Here is a 26,764-nt window from a genome sequence, read left to right as displayed (position 1 = left end):
CAGAATGTCTTGTTAAAAACAGAACAGTTGTTTAACATATCACATGAATCACCTACATAAAGTAGAAACTGCCTGGGAATAGTGAATATTTCAAATTTTAACTAATGCAAATTGAGTTGCTGAAAGCATACCAACCTCCATGAATCACTTTAGTTATTGTCTCCCCTTCCCTGACTATTTTGAACTCAGGTTCCCCTTCAATTAATTTAGTGAGCTGTGTGATAGATGGGTCTGTGACATAGGAAAAAAACAACATGTTACAAATAGTCATAAAAATATTTATGGTATTCCATGGGGCTGAGATGAAGCTAGCATTATCCCCCCTACCCTAGACCCTCCATGAATCACTTTAGTTATTGTCTCCCCTTCCCTGACTATTTTGAACTCAGGTTCCCCTTCAATTAATTTAGTGAGCTGTGTGATAGATGGGTCTGTGACATAGGAAAAAAACAACATGTTACAAATAGTCATAAAAATATTTATGGTATTCCATGGGGCTGAGATGAAGCTAGCATTATCCCCCCTACCCTAAAGAAACCAGATGACTCTAACAGAAGATTTTTTAAATCTGAGAAGCCATTTGCAACAATGCTGTACAATCTTGCACTTCCATGCAAGTTAAGATAACATTCCATGTTATCTTAAATTTAGATCCTATTGCACACTTACTATTTACAATTTTTTTTCTTTACTTTTGTGTATGATATTTTTAACATCTGTTGACAAGTCTCAGGCAAAAAACAGATCCTCAGCAGCTGAAAGGAAGTCTTCCTCTACATATATTGGTAAGAAGCCTACTCTGCGGCATTGCTGGAATCTTATAGCTATTGCTCTGCTAGTGATCGGCATGCAAAGTATTGTGTGAAAGCTTAGAAAAGAACTAGGGAGACAAATGTTTGTCATGTTATTTCCTACTAATTGTATAGCTGTCCAAGAGGAAACTAGGTCTTTTAATCAGAATTCCCTTATGTTGTTTTGGGTTTTTTAATTTGTTGGGGTTTTTTTGGGGGGGAGGGTATTTGTTGTTTTGGGGGTTTTTTATTTGTTGTTTTGGGGGTATTTTATTTGGCGCTTTTTTTTTTTTTTTAAGCTACCAAGACTTGGCCAGTGGTCACTCAGCTTAAAGAAGAAAAAAAAAAAAGTCAGTGATCAAATGGAACGGTTGTAAGGATATTTGTCAGCATTAATGGCTTTCATTCTTTGAGTTGCATGGGAGAGGTCATCTTGATTTCAATGTCCAAAACAAACCTCTTAATCTTGTGCAATCCCTATAGACCACACTGATCCAAATGTATGTCTGTCTGACAGGCTGGAGCAGCAGATACTAAATAAATTAGGAACATACCATTTATGCAGTCAATTAAGAGGAATAACATGGTTCTTCTGTAACAAGTGTTGCGGCAACATCTTCTACTTAAGAAGCTGCTGTAACACACACTTCCCTTATTCTCTATTCACGGTTAGAAACTTAACACAGTCCATCTTTCTCACTTTCCTTAAAAATCTCTTAAAAAATCATTCTTTATATGAATTTATGTAGAAGTCGATACTACATAGATTTTTTCTTTTTTTTTAAATTACTGATCAGGATTTAACAATAGCTTTTTACACGTGTGCCTGCTGTTAATTGTTGAAAATAGTACAATTCAGGCTAACTAGTGTCCTTCAATAGTAACAAATCCAAGCATACATTTTTGTTTGCTTTTGCAGCAGAAGATGATTGTATGTTAGACTTGAGAGCTAAATAATTCATTTATTTTCTGCAGATGAGATGATATGATAGGATCATAATGATGCTCAGTTATTACAGAGCTCTATTCATCTACTCTGAGTTTTAAATAGGTGAACAACTTATTGCTTTTTCTTTTATTTTCTAACATGTCTGGCTGAAAAACATTCATAAATATTTTAAAGAAACAATCTTACAAGATTCATTCACTTGTTTCTGTTTTAAATTTAGAGGCATTTTTGCATGTTGAGAATCCATTAAATACCAATATACATTGATACAAGTGATGAATATTAATGAAAAAATGTCAAAGATATATTTATGAATGTTTATAAATCCTTTTTTTTTTTTAGATTTCTAAATTACTGTACCTTCCTATGTGATTAATACAGCAGATGTACTCAAAACAAAAGGTAAAGCAATAGTTTGCTACACTGCCCAGTCTAGGATCAATCCTTTGAACATTTAGTCCATTAAGATTTGAGTTTCAATCAGATTTAACTCTTCAGATCCCTTTAACTGGCCTACGTATAGACAATGGAAGCACAACTCAAGTAGAAAACATTGAGACAGGAAAGGGCAGACATCACCCTCTAAACTTTGGGGGTGGGGATGGTTTTTCTTTTTTTACTGAAGTCTTTCAATCACGATCTGCTAGAACTTCCTGACATATGTTGCAAAAATTAACGTGCAACTTTGCCAGCTTTTTTCTACAGACAGTTGTGGGCTTATGTGGTTTTGATAGGAGCTGCCGCTCACTACTGTTACTACTAGCAAGCTCAGAAGGGCCAGAATTGGCTTTATTTGGTCTATTTCTGAATCATCAGCAGAAAGGCTGTATTGGCCAGAGATCATTCCCTGGAGCGTGTCCCAGAGCAGAAACACTGTACTGGCAACGGAAAGGAGTAACTCTTCAATACTCACTAACTTATAAAGTTATTTTTTCTCTCTCTGGTGAATAACACTTAGTTGAACATTTGACTAGAGAAGTGCTCAGACATTTCATTTTTTCTTTAAAAGAGGGGTTTGTTTCAGTTAACTTTCAACTTCTAAACACCATGTAAATCACCTAAACTATATGCCCTGTCTCTGGATTTAACATAAAAAACCAGGTACTTTCAGAGAGCGATTCACCTTCATCATAGGAAGACTTCTAAAATATCTTGGATTAATTACTGCATGGAATCATCTATCCATTTATATTGCTCTGTGGATCTGATGTAATGATGGAGACTAGGCAACAAAGGTCAGCATATATGCTAGATCGTGTCTAATCTTAAGTGGGATAAAGCACAGACAAGCTGCTGAAAAAGCAAGCTCATGTAACTTCTGCCGGGAAGAAGTCCTCCCAGAAACAATGATTAAACAGTCTGGATAAAATTTTTGCAAGATATTTTTAACTGCTTTTCCCCACAGTTGAGCTCAACCAGATTCCCTTTGAACATTTTTATTTCGATGGGAAACTGGAGCTCATTAGCAGTGTACCTGGTTTAGTGAAACCAATGGGTGTTTTAGTTAAGTTATGAATCAGAAGTGATTTTGACAGTCCCAGCCCCACTTTTTATTCTCTTCAGTCCCACCACTAATCTTCAAGTCATGCTTTTGCCTTGAGAAATTGAAAAAGAAAGTTTGGCTAACTGTCCTTTCCAGGCATCTGACAGATATTGGTATTTAGAACTGATTGAAAACTATAGAAAAATGAACTGATTTTTTTTCTTCGAAGAAGAAACATATCTACTTCATTTTTTAAAATAACTGTTTTAATTTTTTAAAAAAGGAAATGTTTTTATTGAAAATATAATAATATTTGGGGCACTTAAAAGAAATGGTTTGAAAAAAGATTATTTAAAAAATATTTTTAAAATGCACATAGAAAAAGGAGAAAATCCATTTGGGGAGAACAACTGTGGGAAATCTTTTTATACAAAATATTTCAGCCAGTTCTAATTGCAATATTTGTATCTTTGCTTTTCCAGCAAAGTGCTGAATGTCCTGGAGTTGTTATGTACAAAATGCATCCTGTTGAAGAAATATATACAATATATATTCTGTATATGTATATGAACATATACAGAAATATATATACTAAGGGCCTCATTTACCTTCCTTTCTGATGATGGGCTGGACGTTGCTTTCAATTATGTTAATTTCTGAAAGTATAGAAAATGGAATATAAAGCACATTCCATTCTTACAGTTTCTTTATGGTAATGATCAGATAAATGTGGTCTGGTCGTAAAGATGTGGATAAAATCACAGATATTAATGGATGGAAAAGTAACTCAAGAGGATCTAGAGTATGGATCTCAGTTCTAGTTACTAAATGGTGATGTACACAAGTCACCTGCAGACAGAGTCTGCTGGCATGCTATTTGCCTTTGTTTGTGCCTTACGAAACCCACTGGTCATGAAACCCATGATAATGTAAGGTACATAATAATAATGGCTCATACAGTTCCCTGCATAAAGATTTGCACAATTCCCTGACGTTATCTTAAATTTGAATCTTGCCCTTTTCTTCTCATTAGGGAGCTGACCTGGTAAACAGAGGAAACCCTCTGACATTCAGAACTATGTTACACTTGATAGAATGTCACAGAGAGCATGACTGTGGTGCCTTGGGAGATCAAGTTGTCCCTCTACACCTAAGACAGACTCAAGTATTCATTGAACATTTGTGATAGATCATTATTTGACTCGTATCCATTCACTGGTAGAGAAGCCTTCACTGTTAGACGTCCCAGCCTTCCCGTTCCCACATTCAACTAAATCAACAGTTACAACTTTCTTGATGTCTGACATTGACCTCCCTTCCTTCAGTTTACAGGCATTGCTTCTCATGCTACTCTCACTGGCCGTGGGAGATAGAATCACAGAATAGCTCGAGTTGGAAGGGACCCATAAGGATCATCAAGTCCAACTCCCTGCTCCTCAAAGGACTACCTAAAACTAAACCATATGACTAAAAGCATCGTCCAGATGCCTCTTGAACTTTGACAGGCTTGGTGCCGTGACCACTTCCCTGAAGAGCCTGTTCCAGTGACCGACCACCCTCTCATTGAAGAACCTTTTCCTAATGTGCAGTCTGAACTTCCCCTGGTGCAGCTTCATTCCATTTCCTCGTGTCCTATTGCTGGTCACCAGAGAGACGAGAGCAGCACCTCCCCTTCTGCTGTTCCCCTTGAAGTTGTAGACTGCAATGAGGTCACCCCTCAGCCTTCTCTTCTCCAAGCTGAACAAGCCAAGTGACCTCAGCTGGTCCTTGTAAGTCTTGCCCTTAAGACCTTTCATCATCTTGGTCTCACTCCTCTGGACACACTGTAATAGTTTGATGTCCTTCTTATATTGAGGCACCCAAAACTGTACACAGTACTCGAGGTGGGGCTGCACCAGTGCAGTGCAGAGTGGGATAATCACCTCCCTTGACCGGCTAGCTATGCTGTGCTTGATGCACTCCAGGACACGGTTGGCCCTTTTGGCTGCCAGGGCGCACTGTTGACTCATATTCAACCTGCTATCAACATAGATTATTCCATTTTTTTTTCCAAGAGTCTTTTAACTTCAGTGTGTCCGTTCTCAATTTTCAAAAGCCTAATGTGATGGTCTCTATTTCTACTGAGAAATGTGGGTAGAATCCTATAGAAATTTAATCATCTGCTTAAATTCATATTCCCTCACAAGCCAATGCTTCAGCAGGATCTTTATCTTCTGACAGTTTGCTTCAAGAGGTTCTACTTTATATGCAGAAACTAAATGCAAACCCTGAGAAAGGCTGCAGGAGAGCAAAAGAGGTTCCTTTTTTACATTTACTCCCTAAAGAGAAAATGGTCAGAACAACTACCTCCCATACAAGCCTCATATTTGCACGTATGGGAAACAGGTGGAACAGGTACACTCTGGAAGCGTTTATGAAAAAGAAAGCATCTCAGTGCAGAGCTTGGTCAATGCTACATCTTGGTGAGTCAGTACAGTACAATGTTACGTCTTGGAGAGAGAGGCAGTATAACTCTGCTACACACCAAGCACTGAACCTTGGCTAAAAACTGAAAAAAACAATCTTTTCCATATGTATCTTGCCTACCCCAAAGAGTTTGAACAGCTTACTTCAAGGTTACTTTCCTGTCACACATCTGGAAAGGGAAAAAAATACATACAGTAGCACAACAGCCAGAAACATTCTACTTTGAGTCTTTCTCTTCCTGTGCTTCATTGGCACATCTTACTTTCCCAGAAATTGCTTTCTTCTTGATTGAAAAAAAGATCTACAATTCAAGATTAGAATTGGCAACATTTAAAAAGCAATCTCAAACCCATCTGGAAATATTTAAAATGAACTTACTGTAAAACGTCAGTGGAATCTCTTTGAAGGTACTATCACGAACAAACTATAAATACAGAAAAGTAATTTTAAAATTTAAAAAAAGAACACTTGCCATCTAGTTTCCTAATGAGTGTGGGTAGGATTCACTGCCTCATTGATCTAAAAGTTAGGCTATGATATTTGCCTAGGTCCTCTCATTCATTGTTGAAGGAGAATGTAATCTCAAGAGGATAGCTGAGATAGATAAGGATGCCTATTTTTCTCCACAGGCTATTGAGGCTGGTGGGTTCAATGACATAGCAACTTAGCCACACAATATTTCTTTCAAAGAGGGATTGTCTCAAGGATTTAGAAGTGATTTATTTTGCTGGAGTGATAAAGTATACCTGAACCAAAGAACAGATTTGGGCCAGGTCCCATTGAAGTTATCTAAAAGCAAATATTCTACAATTATTTGGTGTTGAAAAACATAAATTCTAACTATTGAGTGCAGTGTATCATTCATTATTATATTTGGGTAACTGAGAGCTATTGAATGTGTTGTCTGCTGAAGAAACAGAGGGGGAGAATCACTATGAACTTACTGTAAAACGTCAGTGGAATCTCTTTGAAGGTACTATCACGAACAAACTATAAATACAGAAAAGTAATTTTAAAATTTAAAAAAAGAACACTTGCCATCTAGTTTCCTAATGAGTGTGGGTAGGATTCACTGCCTCATTGATCTAAAAGTTAGGCTATGATATTTGCCTAGGTCCTCTCATTCATTGTTGAAGGAGAATGTAATCTCAAGAGGATAGCTGAGATAGATAAGGATGCCTATTTTTCTCCACAGGCTATTGAGGCTGGTGGGTTCAATGACATAGCAACTTAGCCACACAATATTTCTTTCAAAGAGGGATTGTCTCAAGGATTTAGAAGTGATTTATTTTGCTGGAGTGATAAAGTATACCTGAACCAAAGAACAGATTTGGGCCAGGTCCCATTGAAGTTATCTAAAAGCAAATATTCTACAATTATTTGGTGTTGAAAAACATAAATTCTAACTATTGAGTGCAGTGTATCATTCATTATTATATTTGGGTAACTGAGAGCTATTGAATGTGTTGTCTGCTGAAGAAACAGAGGGGCCAGAGAATCACTTATGAATTATAAGGTACATGGTTTCACAGATCCTGCCAAAAAGATGAAGGGATCATTATTTAAAGAGTACCTTGATTTGAATATACTTAATCAACTTCTTCAGGATTGTGAGCAATTGATCATTTCCAACAGGCAGATCTGATAAAAGAAATAGACACGTAAGAGGAAACATACATGTGTTCATTTTACTTTCATTTACAGTGATTAGGAGATGTAGTCACTCTCAAACACTCACACAATCTTGTACTTGTACATATACATTCTTCCATATTAGTGGAAGATGGCCTACAGCATCTTGTCTTCCATATACTTCTTTCACAGAGTTTCAAAGAGTTGCCATGGTTTCAAGCAAGGTTCTTCCACAAAATGAGTAGTGAGGTGAATTTTCTGTTTCTTATTCCATACAGGAATTTCTTTAAAGGAATTAACTTTAAGTTATTGCACCTACGTAACATGTAAACAGATTCAGAAGAGTGTGTATAAATTCCATGAACTAATACTCGCCTGCTGGATATAGGAGTTTATCAATAACATGAATGACACCATTGGTTGCCATGAGATCAGATTCTCTTGATTTCAGTTCATTAACCACAAGAGTATCATTCACCTGGTAAAGGATGAAAAGAGAACACAAGTTATCAGGGACATTAAAAAACGACCCCAAACCCTAATATAATATTCAGAGAAATGCATCCCATTCTGTAATGTGGATATACACGGAATGTCAAATCCCTGTCACAAGGCTGCGTCAGGGAGACTGTTTTTCAACACTTAACTGTTTTCAAGTAGAGTTTCCCTCCTTGGATGGTTTTAAGAATGTTTGTCACACCAGGCTCAAAGCCACTTGCAATGAAAACTCCTTGTGTCAAGTGGTAAAGAAGAATATTCCTGAGAGCATTTTTGTCTCCTATTTAAAAAGAAAAGAAAAGTAGGATTAAAAATTAAATGGTAATGGATAGTTCTTTCTGGAAATTCTAAGGATTCACACAGGTTTGAGCAAGAATTAAGCATAGTATGAATGAAACCACCATGAACACATACCATTTGAATTTGTTAAAATTATGATAAAGGGAAAAAAACAACCATATGACAAAAAGGCACCCAGAATATAATCATAAGGATGCTATGAGAACTCCTATACAAAAGAACAGAAAAGCAGCCAGCGTTTTCCTATTTTTCTGTATTATTTTCTCTTAATTGCTTGCACCTCTAATCAGAATTTTTTGCCCTTTTCTTAAATATGCTCCGCAAATCATTTGCAAACACATTAATTTCAGGACTACTAAGCAGTCGACAATATCATATTTCACCAAGCTACAAGATAAACTCCAGCCTTAACATTGTTGCAGTTAAAGGGAAACATAGCTAACAATTGATATAATTATTCTCTTATGGAAACACCCCTCTGAGATGACTGGGGATAACTCACAACTCTTTCTATACAGACACCTTTTCCGATCTAGGGCAGGAGAAAGTTGCTATTTACTTCAGGCAGAAAAGAAGGAGTCATTTGGAGTTTTGCTTTTGTCTGTTCTTACAGAGAACAGACGCAGCTTGGAGAAGTTGGGAAAGGGGAAATAAACCCTATTCTAGGGATGACTTCCGTATTTCAAAGTTTGACATTCCTATTTGGGAAGAAAAGAAAAAAAGCCAACATTTTCAAGACTGTCCTAAAAAGGAAATGGATTCTGGAGCCCATGTTAGTGTCCTGACAGGGCGCTCTGGTACTCTGGGTCCACGGAGGTTCGGAGTCATAGGATGGGCTGTAGGAATACCCACAACCTCCCCAGGAGACAGGGTACCAAGCAGAGGAGTTTTAAAACACATCTGCTTGCCAGGTTGACCATTCCTTTACAAGTTTCATATTAGCATTACATGCTGATATTGATTGTTATTAGGAGTTTCAGCCTTGATGAAACTGCAATGGAAATACTGTCTGGTTATAATTTTTTCCTGGTGTCTCTTTCAGTGAACGTTTTCCTTTTTCTGCTTTTTGCTTTGATCACTGATATTACTGCAATTCACTTTACTACTGAAATGTAATTAAATGCTCTTTTTTCTTCCTACTAAAATTAGCACTGAGATTTTGTGGCTGGACCATTCATAGATAGCGTCAAGTTACATACAAAGCCTAAACATGGCCATTCAAAAGCTGTTTTCACAAACTATCAGATTACCTTTGTTCTATGCCACAATGTTTACTGGTTAAAGTAATCTTTGTTTTGTGTCTTTCTTACAGATAATAAAGTATTTTTTATATTCCTTTAAAAAATTACATATTTTAAGGTTTAATTTTTATGGAGAAAGCAACATAATGTCTTTAAAGAAAGACAAGACAGAATTCCAGAAAGTAATCTGACACAAAAAATGGATATTCTGTTGCAAAAAAATAATGAGGGTAAATTAAAATCTCATCTGGCAAGGAAAGTAAGTAGAAACTGAGTCACAATGATAGGAAAAATTAGTACATAAAGCCCCTTGAAAAGCAGAATGAAAGAGACAAGCTTAATTTCATTTTATAGCTATCAAATGTTAGTCATTTAAGCCATCAGTTAATTTACTGTTAGTGACTAGAGACACACCACACTAGAAGGTAATTTAGACCACTATCATAACTTTAAATGGCTGAAAAGATAATTCAAATTCACAGTGCCTCCTTCGTGAGTTAAAGGCTGTATAGAGCTGGGGTTGCTGCTTAACAATGCTCTGAGCTGGACTCTTTGAAGTCATTAGGGATTCATGGGATTTGGCTTCATGTCTTCAAACTTTGATCTGAAAAGTGCAGGAACGGAAAATGTGACTGACCTTCTGGATGTGAGATTCAAGACAACCACTCCTCCTGCACTTGTGCACAGGCCAGATTCACATTACTTTCAAATAAAATAAAAATATTTACAGTGCTGTGGCCACAGTCTACCCCTCTAGTGGGAAATTCTGCGGGAGATTTGAAGTATTCACTGTGCATTTCTTCTCTTATGGAAATAAAGCATGACATTAAAGAAGCTACTTTTAAATCTTGTGAAAAATCTATATAATTCAAGAATTTAAAAGTGTAAGATGAAAAGAAATTACATAAATTGGCATTTAGCAATATATATTCAATATTTAACTTGTAGAGCACAGGTGATATCAGAGCTCACTGGGTGGAGGCAGAGAAGAGAAAGGAAGAAAGATAGGAAAGTCAATACTACGTATCTATTGATGCAATGGTCACAACTAGAAAAGAAACATGATAGAAGAGACTTTTCAGTTTAAAAAAATCTATAGCAAGGTTGAATGATAAAAAGTTGAAGCTAATTAAATGAATGCAGATTTTAACTGGGAAGGTAATTACACCTTGGAATAATATATCAAGGCTTGACATTTAAATTTAAATTCAGGTTGGATGCTTTTTTCCAAAAAGGTATTTTCTCTGTCCCCCAAGAAGGAAGTAATTTAGGGAATTCTTATGACCTGCTCTATGCAAAAGGTAAATTGTTTTATCAGACAATAAGAAATGCACTAGCCACCTTTCCCATCGATTTTACCTTTGCTTATATTTCTCGTTTTCTTATGGTACTTACTTATCAATATATCCTTATCGTCATCAGTCAAACCTTTAAAGGCATCATTAGTTGGAACAAACAGAGTCCATTGTCCAGGACGTGACAGAACATCATCTAAATCTGCAGCTTTCACCAGACTGAGGAAAACACTGTTTACAACAAAGAGACAAAACACAAATATATTCTGTTGAAATGTAGTAACTATACTTCGGTCCAGGCACTTAGTTCCCTCATTTTTTCTGATAGTGCATCAATCTTCAAACACTCTCACTATTTCCCAGAAATAAAGACAGTGGAGGAGGAAAATGAGGGAAAAAGAGACAGTCTTAAGAGTAGCAGACTGAGGGGAAAAAAGGATTTGAGAAAAAAAGAAATATTGGCAGCCTGGATCAGAGCAGAATTCATCGAATAAAAACCCCACAGATAAAGAGGTGAAGGGAGGATGCCAAGGGTAGTTGCTCTCTCTAAGAGTATTGAGATACTTGCAGGAAGGGGACAGAAATATGTACTGGAAGGGTATGCAATCATGCTGCACCCGTATGGAATTGTACTACTTGTTAATTAAACCTCCAGACTCCGCTGCATTTACAGTTCTGGATGTATCATCCAATCCCTTTTGTCCTCTTAATCCTCTCATTCTGGTGTCTTACTGACTCCTATGTGCTGTAAACAACCATTCTAGCATAAAGTCTGGGAGCCCTTTCAGCATACAGCTGGAGAAGAACACTTTTTCTCCCTCCCCCTCCCTCCCCCCCCTTTTTTTTTGAGGAGGTAATAACCTCTTCCTTGCCATCTCTGCCCCCCAAAATCCAACAACCCACAGTCCACTTTCTCAGACCAGCTGTGCTGTATATACAGTTACCTTCTGTAGGAAAATCTCAGTGCTGTCAAAACTGCTACTCACCTAAAACGCTTATCATTTCTCAGCATTTCATGCAATGTCTTTTCTGCTGGATTGATGATCTGTCTGAAGATGTGAATAAAACCATTCCTTCCTTCTTTACTTCCTCTGACCATGCATGAATTTTCAATACATACAGCCTGATTAAAAAAGAAACAACTGTAGCTATGCACACAATGATACACATTTAATCATATTTGATAAAATGAGCTGGGTCCATACTTCCCAACAGGCTCCTAAATTTAAAAGTAATATTCATATGTATTTCCTACAGTCAGATTCTGTGTTCTTGCCAGGAAATCTGGTATTGCTTGAGAAAGCAAAAGTAGCAAAATCTAGAGTAAGTTAATATGGTGTAAATATTTCCAAACTTGATATTTTTTGTTTCCCTTGAGAATGTTCTTAATTAGTTCTAAAAACTAGCTTTAAAAATTTGTAGTTGTGTAATTTGGAGTGCCAAATCTGGAATCCTGTTTCGTTTTCCCAAAGAGTCTTCCATGCAAACAAAGTTCCCGTCGATAAAGATTAGATTTTCATTTTTTCCTAGCTTAAAAGCTTAAAGATTTTTTGCTAGATAGTCATAATGGTAAATGTCAGAGATTTCATTCAGCTTTGTCTTTTATTCTTTCATGATTCTTCATTTTCATTGGGATACATACTGTTAGAAAGCCCCATTCACTTACTGTGCGATACACAAAGACTCTAAGCAGTTTTCCTCCAATTGTCTCCAGTTCTTGTCCATTGTACAGTTCGTTGAGCCCAACTTTCACTTTTATAATGTGGTTCTGCAGGATCGTTTTAAGAAGGCGTTGATCCATCCTTAAGGTGTCATCTATAAAGCCATTTAGATATTAATGTATAGTGATTTGTATAGTGAATTTTCATTTAAATAAGGTTAACTGTGGACGCTATATTAAAAGACCATGGAAATACGGAATCTTTCTTTGAAATGTTTGAGTTAAGGCTTGGACAGATCTGTGTACACAGAAAATAAATTGTTAAGTAGTTTCTGCAAATTGCCATTCCTTAAATTCAGACATAAACTTTTGACATAGCCCTGATTAATTACTATAAATAATACGGCAGATGATTTATATGTGGGCCTGCTCCATCTTCTGAATTACTGCTGAAGTTCTTATTACAACTTTTCCTTTCTGCATGTGCACCTTAAAACCTTTCCAAATTTGCTTCTGTGGTGGTGAGTTAACACTCAAATTCTTTGGGGAAGGGCAGCATGCCCATGTGGTCACTTCTGCAAATACGTAAACACCTGTTTATATATTTGTATCAGTTTCTCTCTGCTTTACTGTACTGGAAAATACCAACCTTCTTGTAGAAATTTTTGAGAATAAATAAGTTGTGAATTTAATGCAAGTAATGCAAAGATTAAGGGAACTGGCAGGTTTTTAATATCTTTCCTTTCCCACAATCTGTCTGTGCATATTTTGTATCCTATTTTAGTGACACTATTTCGATTAACAAATGATACCACTAAAAACAAGCTGTGCAGCCTGGTGGTTAGGCTTGTTTTGTCTTTCTGCATGGTATGCATTTCAAAAGGATGAAGCATCTGTTTCTCTACGTCTCTCTTTCCTTGGGACTTAGAGCAAGTACTGGGGCTTATTTGGAAAACTGTCAGGGTAGCATACATTCTTGTTTATTTTGACATTCAGAGCATAATCTTTTAAGGCTACTAACCTGAGAAAGCACCATTCAGAGGTGCCAGGAGAGTGTATTGTCCTTCTGGTCTTAGAGAAGATGCCAGTCCTAGCTGTGCCACCAGCTCTGTAAAAGTAGTCTGCTGGGCACCCCCAAGCTCAATGACTTGCTTGGCTGCAAATAAAGGAATAAGAAAAGGTATTTTAACACAAAATTTATTCCCTTTCCTGATTTGGATTCTCCATGCTTATCCACAATATATTTGAGGGAATCTAGGTAAGATTGTAGAAAACCTCTTCAGTGTAAGAAGTTTTTCATACACATCACTGACCAGAATCAGGAATTAGCACTTCATCAATGAGGTGGATAACGCCATTGCTTGTCACAATATCTTTGCGTTTCACCATCTTCACTCCATTCACAACCAGACTTTCACCATCACAACCAACTTCAACTGTGTTTCCTTCCAAGGTTTCATAGACAGCTCCACCTGTGATGGCTTCAGAGCACTGGAGAGTATTTAAAATATGGAACTTCACGAGAGCTGTGGATAAAAAAGCAGGAAGTTCATATATAGGTGTTTGGACACATATATTCATATATATATATAAAATTCACATATAGGTGTGGGATAAATTATTACATCTACACTATTTTTAATACTTTACTAGCTTATCTAGCATATTTGCTTATTTGCACTCATCAATTCTTTATTGAAAGTTATTTATATGAGAATTGATACTATAGGCCTCTAAACAACATCTATGGTCAAAAATCTTTGGCATCCCTTATATTATGAAAACTATACTGGTTATGCTGCGATCTGCGTGTAACAGAGTATATAACTTGGTGACTGCAGATGATATGCTCCAAATGGACCTCTGAGTAGAGAACTCTATAGGCTATGCAAAGTCAGCCCCAGATTTATATTTTGTTATGCCTTACTATATAAGTGAGATTCAGTATACTATCCTCTGTGGGTACCAAAAGAATCAGCCAAAAACTCCTGGAAGCAAACTGAAAAAAAAATAAAAAAGCCACAACAAAAATGGCGTGTTATTTCAGGATTCCATTTTTAGCCATTGTCTCACATTAAAATTAGCCCAGATCCCTCTTTTCACCATTCTCCATTGAGATACTGTACAGTGACTTAATCAGGCTATAATGAAATGATGGAGAGCTTGTTTACTGCAGTGGAGCTCCTAAATGAGAATAGAAATGTAGCCATCCATTTCTTAGTGGTCCATTACACTACTGTTCACATAACAGACTGATTCAGTTATTATTTAGTTTTATTGTAGTTCTCAGAAGAATAAATGTGCTGACTGTTATGATTTGTCAGAATATATAGTATAAATTCAGTTCAACTTGCAGGGCAGAATTTGCCTTTTACAAGATCATGTCCTTTTTGTATGAAAAAGCTGTTCATGGGAAAGCTATGACATTCAGATAGCCCTGCATTTCTAGAGGCAGGAATCTCTATTGGAACTATGTAGCTGACCTATTAGAAACATCAGTGTGCCCATATATTCACAGTTTCCTTTAAACTGTTTTGGAAACTAAGTTTTCAGTAAATTTGAATCCTTAGGTAGCTGGAAAAATCAGAGACAGAAGAAATAACTCCTCCTATATGTATGAAAGTACAGGCGCCTAATTTCAGAGCTACTAGGATAATGTAGTTTCTACCTCCTGATCTACTCACCTGTATTTCTCATTTGCAAAAAAAGGTTACATACCTTCAGAAGCCACCTTGTCACCCATGATCCTTTCTAAGACCCCCCTTGGAAGTCTCTCAAAAGCTTCATTAGTAGGAGCAAAAAGTGTGTAATGACCAGGCCTTCCAAGAATATCCAAGACATCTGATGTGATGGCAGCAGCCTAGAAAATAAATTTGGTTTTCAATGCTGGTTATTTAAAATATTACCAAAATACATTATCTGTCTAGTTTCACCTAGTGCCCATAGGTACTTTAATGCTAGACTGAGATCAGTGTTATAGAAAGATGAAAAAATGAATTGACAAAGGAATAGAAAACTAATTTTGTGGGAAAACGTGTCTTGCTATACTGAGTTACTTCCTTAATTTAGCACACAGTAATCAATAAATTCTAATAGAGGTGACAACAGGGCAGAAATTTTTATTATTATGGCCTGAATTTTTAAGTGACAAATGTGAACATACGGTTTTGATAAATTAGATCAAAGCAATAGTCTATCAAAGCTAATAATTTGTCCCAGAAATAATAAAAAAATGTATCACAGGTGTATGACTAATTTGATTAAATACAAGGAGGAGGTTTTGAATCACAACAGGAGGCTGAGGGGCGACCTCATTGCTCTCTACAGCTTCCTGAGGAGGGGAAGTGGAGAGGGAGGTGCTGATCTCTTCTCCCTGGTAGCCAGGGACAGGATGAGTGGGAATGGCTCAAGGTTTCTATTCTATTCTATTCTATTCTATTCTATTCTATTCTATTCTATTCTATTCTATTCTATTCTATTCTATTCTATTCTATTCTATTCTATTCTATTCTATTCTATTCTATTCTATTCTATTCTATTCTATTCTATCTCAGGCTTTGAGGCCAGGAAAAATTATCTCCAGGTTTTTAGTCCCTAAAATGTTACTCAGTTCTGGACATTAAAAAAGTAAAGTTAAACACAACTAATGAAAAATTCTCTACTTTCTGAGGTGAGGTAAGAAGAAGAGGTAAGCAGTCTGAACTAAACAAACCCCAGTTCAATATTTTTCAAAAAAATATAATTTCCCTTTTATTCCTTAAAGAAATCTTCTTAATTTGCTTATAAGTCTCCTTTGTACAGCCTCACAATTTGGGTGTTTCCATTATTGGATTAATCCTAAAAGACAATACTATAACAATATGTATTTCTTTGGTGGCTGCAACCTGTCCTCATTAGAATCAAAGACTGAAGAAAAAGAACAATGCAGGAAAAGTAATCAAAGATATTGTGAGAATGTATGATGGATTAAAATGGTAATATGATAGAGTATGCCAATATAAATTATGAACAGATTTGCTAGAAAAAGAACATATGTAAAATTGAACACATATGGACTTGAGCAATGAATTTGCTGAGTTAAATATGAAATACTATTAGCTCAATGTAAGACAGAAAGATAAAGTGCATATGAAACTGGCAAACTGGAAGATGAGAATAACCATCCTAAAAGAAATGTCGTATCAGAGTTTCAGGGCTGATTTTGCTTAATGGTTTCAATAGCACATTTGCTTTTGGAGCCAAAGTCATTAAAGCAGTATGAAGTGCAGAAGCACTCACACAGGAATTAGCAGGTGTATGTGCTATAAACAGAGACTTCACCTTTGAAAAGTCAGAAAGGCAGAGTGCAATGTGATGCAACTGAAACAAAAACAAGCACGATGCTAGCATGTATCCTGGAAGCCAGTAAGTTTTTTTCAAGCAGAGTTAGGGAGGTATGCAAGTTAGTATAAAAGAAACAAGTAAGACCTTATATAGGATTAGGTGAAAATGTCTGCTTACAGTTCACAAAAGTTAAACCCAAATAGAAAAGATACAAGAAAGAGTGCACAGGAAAAAATGAAATAGAGAGGGCTTCTTTTTCAGCTGGAGACTAGAAAGGGTTGGCTTTTATATTCAGGTTTTTTAAAGGGATTAAATGATGCGGTTGCCTATAACTGTCATGGACCAGATTTGAGGGATTGAGAGGGTCTTTTCCACCTTTATGCCTCTGCATTTAAAATATTTTTTTGTATTTATTGAGGAGATAGAGAAGGGAAAAGGACAACAGCTATTTGCAAGACCATGGCATATTTTTTTAAACATGTGCAGCATGAGCTCCCATTACACTAAGCAGACACAACTTCTAGAAGAAGGAGAAATTAGAAACTTGGACAGAAAAAAACCTGTTTCCTCTCTGAAAGAAAAAACCTACCTACGTGTATCTACTGGTGTTCTGAAACTTGCTATGAGTCAGCTTCTGGAATTTATTTGGGGTTTTTACCATTTTCTATGATCCATTTTGAAATTATTCTTATTTATCTAGCACCAGACACTCTAACTAATGCTCACACGTTTCATTACTTCAGTGCTTGAACAGAAGACACACTTTTTTATGTACAGGGACACATTCTGTCCTACTGATATGGTCTTATTTGTCCACAAAAGACCAGAAGCAGACTCCTTATGTAAAATATACTTTGCCTTTTTATATAGCTAGATTAGCAATATTAGCTGGAGTTATTAATTTAATTTTTTTCTATCTCTTACTGAACTAACCCTTCTTACTTCCAGGTATCATACACAAACAGAAAAGAAAGAAGAAAAAACTAAAAACCAGAGAAGCGTTTTTATTTTTGTCCACTTACTCTGAGAGATGAAAGATCATCCTCGACTTCAATGAAATCTTGAATGGTATTTCCAACAGCGGTCAGGACACGATCAATGACATGAACAACACCATTGGTAGCAATCTGGTTGCCATGGATGACCCTGGCACAGTTAACAGTAACAACCTGTATTTGAAGAATCAAGCAGTAGAAGATTAAGCATTAATTTGATCATATACTTAGAATCTGATTCTTAGAGATTGGCAATGTATGTACTGTACATTATGTATTCACTGTTGTTCTTTCAGTTTTTATTTTAAATTTTAAGTAAAACCTTGTAAGATTTGAAAGGCTGACTAAGCTTCTGGAAAGCTAGCAGCAGATTTATTCAGGCTACATTGATTTCATATCCATGTTTCATTTCTTATTGCGATTATTCAGATTTGTTTTGCATATCTGGTTAATATGGTGATTGTATTGGCTTTTACTGATGTAAACTGTAGTCCAACATAAACATTTTGATGCATTTAAGGCAACAAAGAAGAGCGACTTGACTGAGATATTTCTAGCATTTATAAAAATGTTTTGTTTTCCAGCTAAATAATAGATGTGTGCAATTCAAATAAAAGATCTGATTTAATATTATTTTGTAAACACATGAAGATTAGTAGTAGATTTTGCTCTCAGTTTTATTATGATCATATATTTTGGCCATAAACGGCTTTGTCTTTTAGGAAGAAAGTTCATTCTCATTTGAACTTCAATTTCTAAACAGCAAACAGCACATGCTCATTAATTTTTTCTTAGTGATTAGTCTACACAGCAGACAAAATTTCTTCAAGAGAAAATTTATTTATTTTTGTCAGTGGCAACTGACTTGCTAGATGTTAAACTTTCTATAACCTATTTTCTTAGCTATAGAAGGAAATAAAGGAAAGACTAATGACTATAACTGAATAATTATATTAGGGAAAAAAAAAAAGAGAATAGACTTACCCCATTAGGATAATGGTTAATAAGCAATTTCTGGTTATTATACATAGACACCAGATTCATGCCATTCTTAAGATCTTTTGTCAACATGCGTTTGTTTACCATGTGGTGGTGGAGAGCGTTATACAGTTCAATATTTACATTGTCAACCAAATTTCTGTGAATTTCCTGAAGAAGAAAGGAACTTAATTAATTAGAAGGTTCAAAACATTCTTCCAGTCAGAAAGTTGTACATATTGCTTTACCTTAACATGTGCTTTCAATATATTCAACAATGGATATTTCCTGTTAGGAGACATGACTTTGATACGTATCAGTCTGGCTCTACTTAAATGATGCTTTAGTCTGATTTGCTCACAAATGGAAGACAAGAGGTCTCATCGCAGACAAGTCATTGGAGGAGCTTTGATTCAATATTTATTTAACTAAAAACATTACTTAAAGAAGGACACCTGAATCACTGGCAAATTACAATTATACTCTACATCATGCAATTGCTGGAATTCCTGTCAGTTTCCAAAGTTATGCTAATAACACTAACAATATTATTAATTGTCATTCAAGTGCTTAAATAAGAAACACTTACAGTTGCTTAGTACTCCTGAAAATAAATTCAGACTCTCTAGCTTCAGCAATGTACGTTAAACATGCAAATTATTTTATAATAACTTGTTTAATGTCCTTTTATATCTAAAATATCAATATTTTTTCTAGTCTACCTTATCATAGACTAGCTGTTGCAGCTAAAACAACATTAGCTGAAAGAGAAACACACTTTAATACATGCATGCGCGCACACACACACAGCCTTACTGAATTTAATTGTTCCCAGGCTTCATTGCTTGGTGCAAAGAAAGTGAATGATCCTCGTCCCTCAATCTCTTCTCTCAGCTTTGATATATCAGAATACTGCTGTGTGGACGTAGCTCCCACAATACCAAGTGTACCATATACATGATCAATAGGAGCAACTAAAATAAACATGAGATAAGAATACTGTAAACTCTTCAGTCAGTTTCTCACAATCAAATCTACTCCATTTCTTTTCATTGGACAATAGTATTGCCTTTCTGAAACTGTTTAAATCAATATTAAAACAATGTGTTGGATTACAATTCCATTGTCAACATACTCAAAAACCATCTAAATGCATCTGCTTGTTATTTATTTTTTTGGTTTGCTTAATGAAAAATTAGATCAAAAAAACAAATATTGTAATGTTTTCTTTAGATGAGTTGTCTTGTTTTGTGCCAACCCAACCTGAAATAGGAAGTAATCCACTGAGGACAGGAGTAAATTCCATCTATAATCAACAAAAATTTCAATGAAGTGGGTCTCATTTGGTCACGGTGCACCAGAATTCTTCCTGTGAGGCCTCTTTCTCTTCTTCCAGTGTGTGGTTTGTGCATATATTGATTCATCCAGAGAGTAAGAATGGCCATAGTCTCACAGTTAAAACACTGCTACATGAGAACAGGATTAATCTCTCCTGATTCTAGGCATCTAGAAGTGAAGCATCTGCACGTGAGCTAGTTGTTCTTGGCTCTTTTTATGGTCATGGAGGGGAACGGGCAATTCTAGAGTGTGACTGACCTCATCCTAATGTAAACAACTAAAGTGAGATTAATTCATCTAAACAAACTGAAGCCTGCCTCGGATATGCCTAACTCTATTACTGAACCTAAAAGGATTAGTTCAGCTATAGGGATCTAAAGTTATTTAATATATTCCTTCCCAGATTACTCTTCCCTGCTGCAATTAATTTTATTTATGCAAAGCAGAATAGCACGAATAGAAGAAATCAAGAATTCCTGTCTTCATTTTCACTCCTTCTTAGTTTATTTAAAGCCTATAACACTCTTTTAGTAAATACGGTTCAAGTCTTCTCAGGAAAAGGAATAAACAGAATTTAGATATGCCACACCTCATGTCCTGGGTTTCTGACCTCACTGGTATGCGTTAGGTTATTCTGGGGCGTGATTGGAATAGGAATAAAAGTTCTTCTTTGGCAGCTTTGGGAACTGAAGACACTATCATTCCTCTCCAATCCAGCAACTGGAAGGAGCTGGGAAATTCAACTTAAACTGCATGACCAAATTCAGTGCTGGCTGATTTTTAACTGTGTTAGCTGTATGCAAATGAAGCTGTGTATTCTCAGGCAGTAATTTTTAAAAAGAGGCAATCATTTCTCAAGATGACCACCTTTGAAAGTCTCCTGTGTTGTAATGCTTCTCATATACTGACTCATCCATATGAAAATAAGCTTGTACCTGCAGGACATCCTCTCGTACCATCCATCTTCATATAGCCAGGACAGCACTCATATAAGACAGTTCTATAGGATATAGACAAAAGCACAATTAATTAATACACAGGACAAGTGTATACTAATTTTAGCTGAGTCTAATTTTTAATTTTTTTATTATTAATTTTTCATTGCTAAGTACACGCTCTCCAGGTCTTCATCCCTTTTTTATTATTCAACCTTTTCTGTATAGACTACAAATTGGTTGCATTTTACTGAATGCAAGGCTTTTGAATTTACAGAATGACTGCCATCATTAAGTTTAAGTGCTAGGAAGGAACATAGGAGGGGATGTGGAACTCATGTAGAGTTATTAAAAGATGATGTGACTAGAACAGCAGCTGAAGAAAGTTAATTTAACTGGTCTATTTTGAAAAGATTAGATGGGCTTGAAGAAAGGGAAAAATAAAGAAGGTGAGAACATTGAGAAAAACTGGTGGCACCAGGGTTGTAAAGGAAAAAGAAAAAAATTAAATGAACTGAAATTAAAATGACAAAACTACATGAGGTCACCTACATACTGGATATAGGAACTAAACAGGTATTTAGGAGAAGGTCCTGTGGATTGTATGGTGATAGAAAGAGGGATGGCAGAACCTCAGTATTCAAGGAAGACTGAAGAAGTTCAGGAATGAGGGAGAAAACTAATTAAGAACAGACATTAAAGCCCGTTATAGAGAAGGAAGTCACTAAAGACTGGATGGATGGACACAAGGGAAAGTTCACTGGTAAATGTAGTGAGGATGAAAACCAGACTACAAGAAATCAAAAACAGAGTTAAAAGAGTATGTCATCACAGCATACATAAAATTCAGCAATACCAGGGACCAGGAACTGTTATATAATGATGTCAATAAAATATTCTCATTCTTGAATATGTGTAAGCTATACATAACAGCAAATCAGGGCTAACTGATAATTCTATACTGTAACACTCAACTTAGCATTGATGGTCTTATAAGATATAATGTCTTCTTAATTAATGTGACAGAAATAAAAAGCGTACCATAGATTTGCTTGACAAATTCTCCTCTCTTACAGAAAAGTGCAAATTCACTAGTTATCACAGAGTTGATTTTGGCTCCTCGGGAGAGGGAATGCCAACAAATTATACAATCTTACCAAAGTCTAAAACATAAACTTTAAGACATTAGACTTCAGATATTACTTTTCAAATTGTGGTACACTGTGAATGACAAGAAAAAATTGCCATCATGGTTTTACATAACAGATCTGTTTTTATAGGTGCGGCTGATGTTGGCAGTGCTGGAGTTCTGAACACCAATTCCTTGAACGTTTTTGCTGAGTCTTTACCACTACATTCCAGCTTTTAATTTGTAGACTCTTTGGTGGCAGCTGAGTATACTTCTCTCATTTTTCATAAACTAAAGCTGACAAAACATTAACCACAAACACATTAAAATGAACAGCTTATTCAAATGAAAAGTTGACTTAAGACCTTCAACATCCAAATTACTTGAAGAAATTAAAAAATGAAAGTAGACTGGAAGAACATTAGCATTACAAAACATGATTTTAAAAGTGAGGATTATAATTCCATAATTGACAGCAATCTGATAGAGCTGGTGAAGATTAAAGAATTTAAAAAAAACCCAGATAGTCTTTCATTTCTCTGTGCTGTGAAAATATTTTATCTCCATTACATCATATACATGTATACACGACATATTCACCATTCTGCTATGTGCATCTTTTCAACTGAGAAGCCATATATTGAAAGTATTTGTATAGTTCTTTTTAATACATCTCTTTCTTTAAAGCAATTCACTGAATGGCTATTTCTTGGGAACGCAAGACTAGCATACAGTTTAGGCTACAGATTTTCTAACTAATGAGGAAAAAAACCTTATACTCTTCCTCCTTGTTACATCCCTGCCAGAAACCAATAATGAAAAAAAAAAAAAATCTGATTAAAGAAAACTGTGTAGTAGAATAAGAGTCAGAATATTCTCCGAACTGTGTGAACTGCTTTGTCATGAGAAAATATTTTTTCCTTCCATGGAATAGAAAATATCTCCCCCTCACCCCATGAGCAGCTATGAAAGGCTGCAGTCTTAATTAGCTTTTGGGAAAAGGAAAGAGGAAGCTGAGTTATAAGCATAGACTAAGACACAACAAGTTTAGTCTTCTTACCATATCCAACAATGACACAATTAATGAAAGGCAGAAAATTGGCTGAAGAACATAGTTAAGAAAGAAAATGCTTCTTCAGCCAAGCATTACAAGATCAGTGCCTTTTTACCATGTAACTTGTTATGTACAGCCCAGGCTTTTTTAAGTCATCAAGGGTTACTGTAAATTCCTACTTACAGTATTCATGTTCCCTTACAGTTGACTGCAATTAGAAGGTCCATGTATCAGCTGTGCTCAAAATGTAGTGAGGAAGATGGAATGGGAGAAAAGGGGTCTGTATGGAGGATCCCAAGATAAGGTTATAACCAGATAAAACTCAGTGCAAGATGGAGTTCCTCAGCACCAATCCTGTATAGACACAGTACACAGGGGAAGTACCATCTCACACCGTAAGTTATCCTCATCTGTATCTCCCTACTAGTTGAATATAAGATGGTGCCCAAATGAAGAAAGCAGTAACTGAGATAACAAGCAATGCTGCATTCTTGAGTTTTTGGAGGTTTTGATGTTTTTTTTTGGTTTTGGGGTGGGTTTTTTTGTTTGGTTAGTTGTTGGGGTTTTTTTAGCACAAAGTTATTCTGACCTCATCCAAATGAGTATATTCCAAAGGAAAAAGGGGCAGAGCAACACTACCTTATGTCCTTGTTATTCTTGGCTAACAGAGCCAGTTTTCAGTTTATTCAGATCAGCTCTGTGACTCATCTGTTTCTACTCCTTGCTGGCATGGAGATAAAATACTGCAGAGAAACAGTGGAAAGACTTCTGGTCCAATAGACTTCGATTTTGGCAAACCTTTAAGTTGCATCCCAATTGGAAATTTAGAGCAGTGGTTAGGAAGCGTAAATAATAAAAGCATTCTTAAATTAACATTTTATAGATCAAATATACAAGTTAGGAAGGACTTGTTAACATGGAGATATTAACGTGAGAAGAGCCATTGTCCTGTGGGTTAACATTCTTATTACAGTAACCTCTTTAGTCATGTCTGCATTTCTGTTTTGAGTACACAGAGTATAAAACTCCCATTAACAGCTAAGACTAAGTTATAACAGATGCTCTATTAACAGCTACAAAAAAAACCCGCAGGAGTTCTATGACTTAACTTACTGTCATACACACTGTTTTCTCCCTCTAGCCTTGCTCTGTGAGTGCTTGTACAATGGTAGGAGTGTTAAAAGAGGAGGGAGAAGGTAGGTGATAGTTTTATATAGACTCTCACGCCCATATCCACCCAGCCCCACTGCTCAGTGTCTTCATATGGTTGGCTGTAGCAGGCTTCTTGCTTAGGGCCTTACACAGGCTCTGTAAAATGTTTTACAGCTTACATGCCTCTAAATTCTAGTCAGTGAAGAGAATGAAGTCACCACCTGACTTTAGTTCAATGAGTCCAAATTGCTTATTGCTTCAAACTATTTTTCCTGACACATGAAGGTATCTATTGCTACATAACTCATTTTACTTCCGGATCTCAGCAAAGTAATGAATTCCCTGTCAGAGTTGTGCTGAGAGCAGACTTTCTCTCGTGGGAAGACATGACATCTATCTAGGAATAAAACCACAGGAGTAGGTTGTTTTCCAAAACTGACTTTGAGAATATCCAAGTTTCAGTCTAAGTCATTTTCAGGAAATACCCTTCTTCCCAATGTGTCTGCAGTGGACTAAAATGTAGTGCCAAAGAAGCCAGTGGTATGGCAGACTTTACGCATAAGGTTAAGTATCTTGGATGACTTGCAGCATGTCCACTGAAGGAAAAGGGAAGTCAGTATTATAATGCCACCTGGAGGAGAAGGAAAGATTCTGATAAAAAATATAAACCTATGGGTCCTGAAAAAGCGAAGGTAGAGGTGGGGCAAATGACCACACACAGTCTACTTTGACTGGAAATTGATCATTATTACCATCATCAAACGCATACAAATCTGCAATTTGTATGAAAAATGAGTTCTAACCTGTCTGGATTTGCTTATAAAAACAAAGACAAAATCAAAATGGGAGAGACTGGTTAGGATTCCAGACAGTCAATTAAGTTCCAAAGCAAATTCTGGGGATTTAGAATAATCAGATTGCTTGTCTGGGTAGGATGTTCATTATGATTTGCACGACATCCACTCGAACTTACTTCTGTTACTTTCTTCTACCTCCTTAAGTAAGTAATTAGTAACCAATAAAGTTTACAATAGCAGAAAGCTTAGGGTGACAGCTTGGCCCATGAAAATCAGGTCTTTTACTCAGCACTGGTGGGGCCATGGTATCATTCTTCATGTCTAGACTGACTTTAGAGTTGAGACTTCAAAGCCATGGCAGTGCTTGAAAGGCAAGACTGTGTGTTGGAATCAGTGTCTCACTGTATCTGAAGTATAACTCAGCTCTATTAATTTATGGTATGCAGTCAGAGCACTGAAAACATCTTCTCAGAAGGAAAGATCTACATCTTTTCTCAGTCTTTCTCCTAAGGATCCTTTCCAACACTGTGTTATGACATGTAGCATCTTTCAGGAATCTCAAAAAATGCAAAGCCTCTGACACCTAACAGGAGCAGTAGAAACCACAATCCAAGCCCATTTCAGGTCCTTGCCTGACTACTATCTGATTTACATGTCTGATTTTAACAGTGCAAAAATCATTACTGGAGGCATTTTTCTCACATAAATAATCGTTTGGGAGTCTTAATCAGTTTTACAATAATAAGTATAGGGAATAAGTATAGGGATCATGCTCAAGAAGAACTATGAATATAATTTTTTGTCAGCCAGGACAGTTGAACCTGCTGAAAAATGAAACAAAATGTAAAGCTGGCTTTGAAGAAAAATGAAAAAAATAGATAGGAAAAGGATACTTTTTTAAATATGAAAGTGTCATATATGTAGATGCACTGAAGAGAACATGAGAGGCTGTAGCCATATTAGCACTGCTGGTGATGCATGCACACTCTGCATCATTTTTGTGCCCCCCCAATTCCCTAGCACAAACCCAAATCTAATTCTTTGTCAACATAGAATTCTTTGACTTTCTGTAAAGAACTGTTCAATGAATTTCATTGAAGTTTACAAAGTCTTATAGTTGCAGTTTTAACTTAAAAGTATTCTGTTGGTAAAAGCTCACTTGGATTCAATGTGAGCTATGTGTAACTGTTTAAAATCAAATATATATCCCCCCCCCCGAATTTATCATTGTTTCTAAATTTAGAAACACTTTTTTAAACTTGAAGAATGGACTGGAAAATGTGGATCCTATTTACTCATGACTTTAACAACCAGGAGAATAAAAATATGACTAACTAATTGCAAATTATCAGTCATTTCTTGTTCAAGCTCTCCTTTCTAGTTTATTTAGTGAATTATTGTTGATTAGAAAAACATTTTCAAGAGAATTTAAGAGCTTGTTTACAAAGAGAGTCATCTTCGACTGGCTCGTGTTGTTAACACTGTGGATATTTTTCTTCCATATTAACCTCTGTAAAGGAAGCCTTTGGCACAGCAACAAAAAATCCCTATTCCACATTACATCAACATCTAAAACAGTGGTTGATGTTCATTAGGAAAGTTTTAAATACAAATCTTACTTTAGAATCATAGAATCATTAAGGTTGGAAAAGACCTCTAAGATCATCGAGTCCAACCGTCAACCCAACACCACCATGCCCACTAAACCATGTCCCTAAGTGCCGCATCTACACATCTTTTAAAGACTT

General features: G+C 36.1%; 1 protein-coding gene across 1 annotated transcript in view; it reads right to left on the bottom strand.

Annotated features, from left to right (window-relative positions):
• POSTN (periostin) overlaps nt 1-26,764 on the bottom strand; it is a 39,364-nt gene that overhangs the window by 9,330 nt on the left and 3,270 nt on the right. The window contains exons 3-19 of the mRNA XM_019474869.1: nt 20,885-20,949; nt 19,428-19,585; nt 18,618-18,782; nt 17,661-17,807; nt 15,034-15,175; nt 13,629-13,841; nt 13,337-13,471; nt 12,322-12,470; nt 11,642-11,778; nt 10,756-10,886; nt 7,969-8,099; nt 7,697-7,799; nt 7,263-7,330; nt 6,634-6,679; nt 3,832-3,879; nt 338-431; nt 136-233 (exon numbers count right to left, since the gene is read on the bottom strand). Of these exons, the coding sequence (XP_019330414.1) occupies nt 136-233; nt 338-431; nt 3,832-3,879; nt 6,634-6,679; nt 7,263-7,330; nt 7,697-7,799; nt 7,969-8,099; nt 10,756-10,886; nt 11,642-11,778; nt 12,322-12,470; nt 13,337-13,471; nt 13,629-13,841; nt 15,034-15,175; nt 17,661-17,807; nt 18,618-18,782; nt 19,428-19,585; nt 20,885-20,949 (2,030 nt within the window). The remainder of the gene's footprint in view (nt 1-135; nt 234-337; nt 432-3,831; nt 3,880-6,633; nt 6,680-7,262; nt 7,331-7,696; nt 7,800-7,968; nt 8,100-10,755; nt 10,887-11,641; nt 11,779-12,321; nt 12,471-13,336; nt 13,472-13,628; nt 13,842-15,033; nt 15,176-17,660; nt 17,808-18,617; nt 18,783-19,427; nt 19,586-20,884; nt 20,950-26,764) is intronic.

Source organism: Aptenodytes forsteri, unplaced genomic scaffold (genome assembly GCF_000699145.1).
Source record: "Aptenodytes forsteri isolate BGI_AS27 unplaced genomic scaffold, ASM69914v1 Scaffold155, whole genome shotgun sequence".
Classification (NCBI taxonomy): Eukaryota; Metazoa; Chordata; class Aves; order Sphenisciformes; family Spheniscidae; genus Aptenodytes; species Aptenodytes forsteri.
Note: the sequence above shows the minus strand (reverse complement) of the source record. Positions and strands in the feature narration are given on the sequence as shown.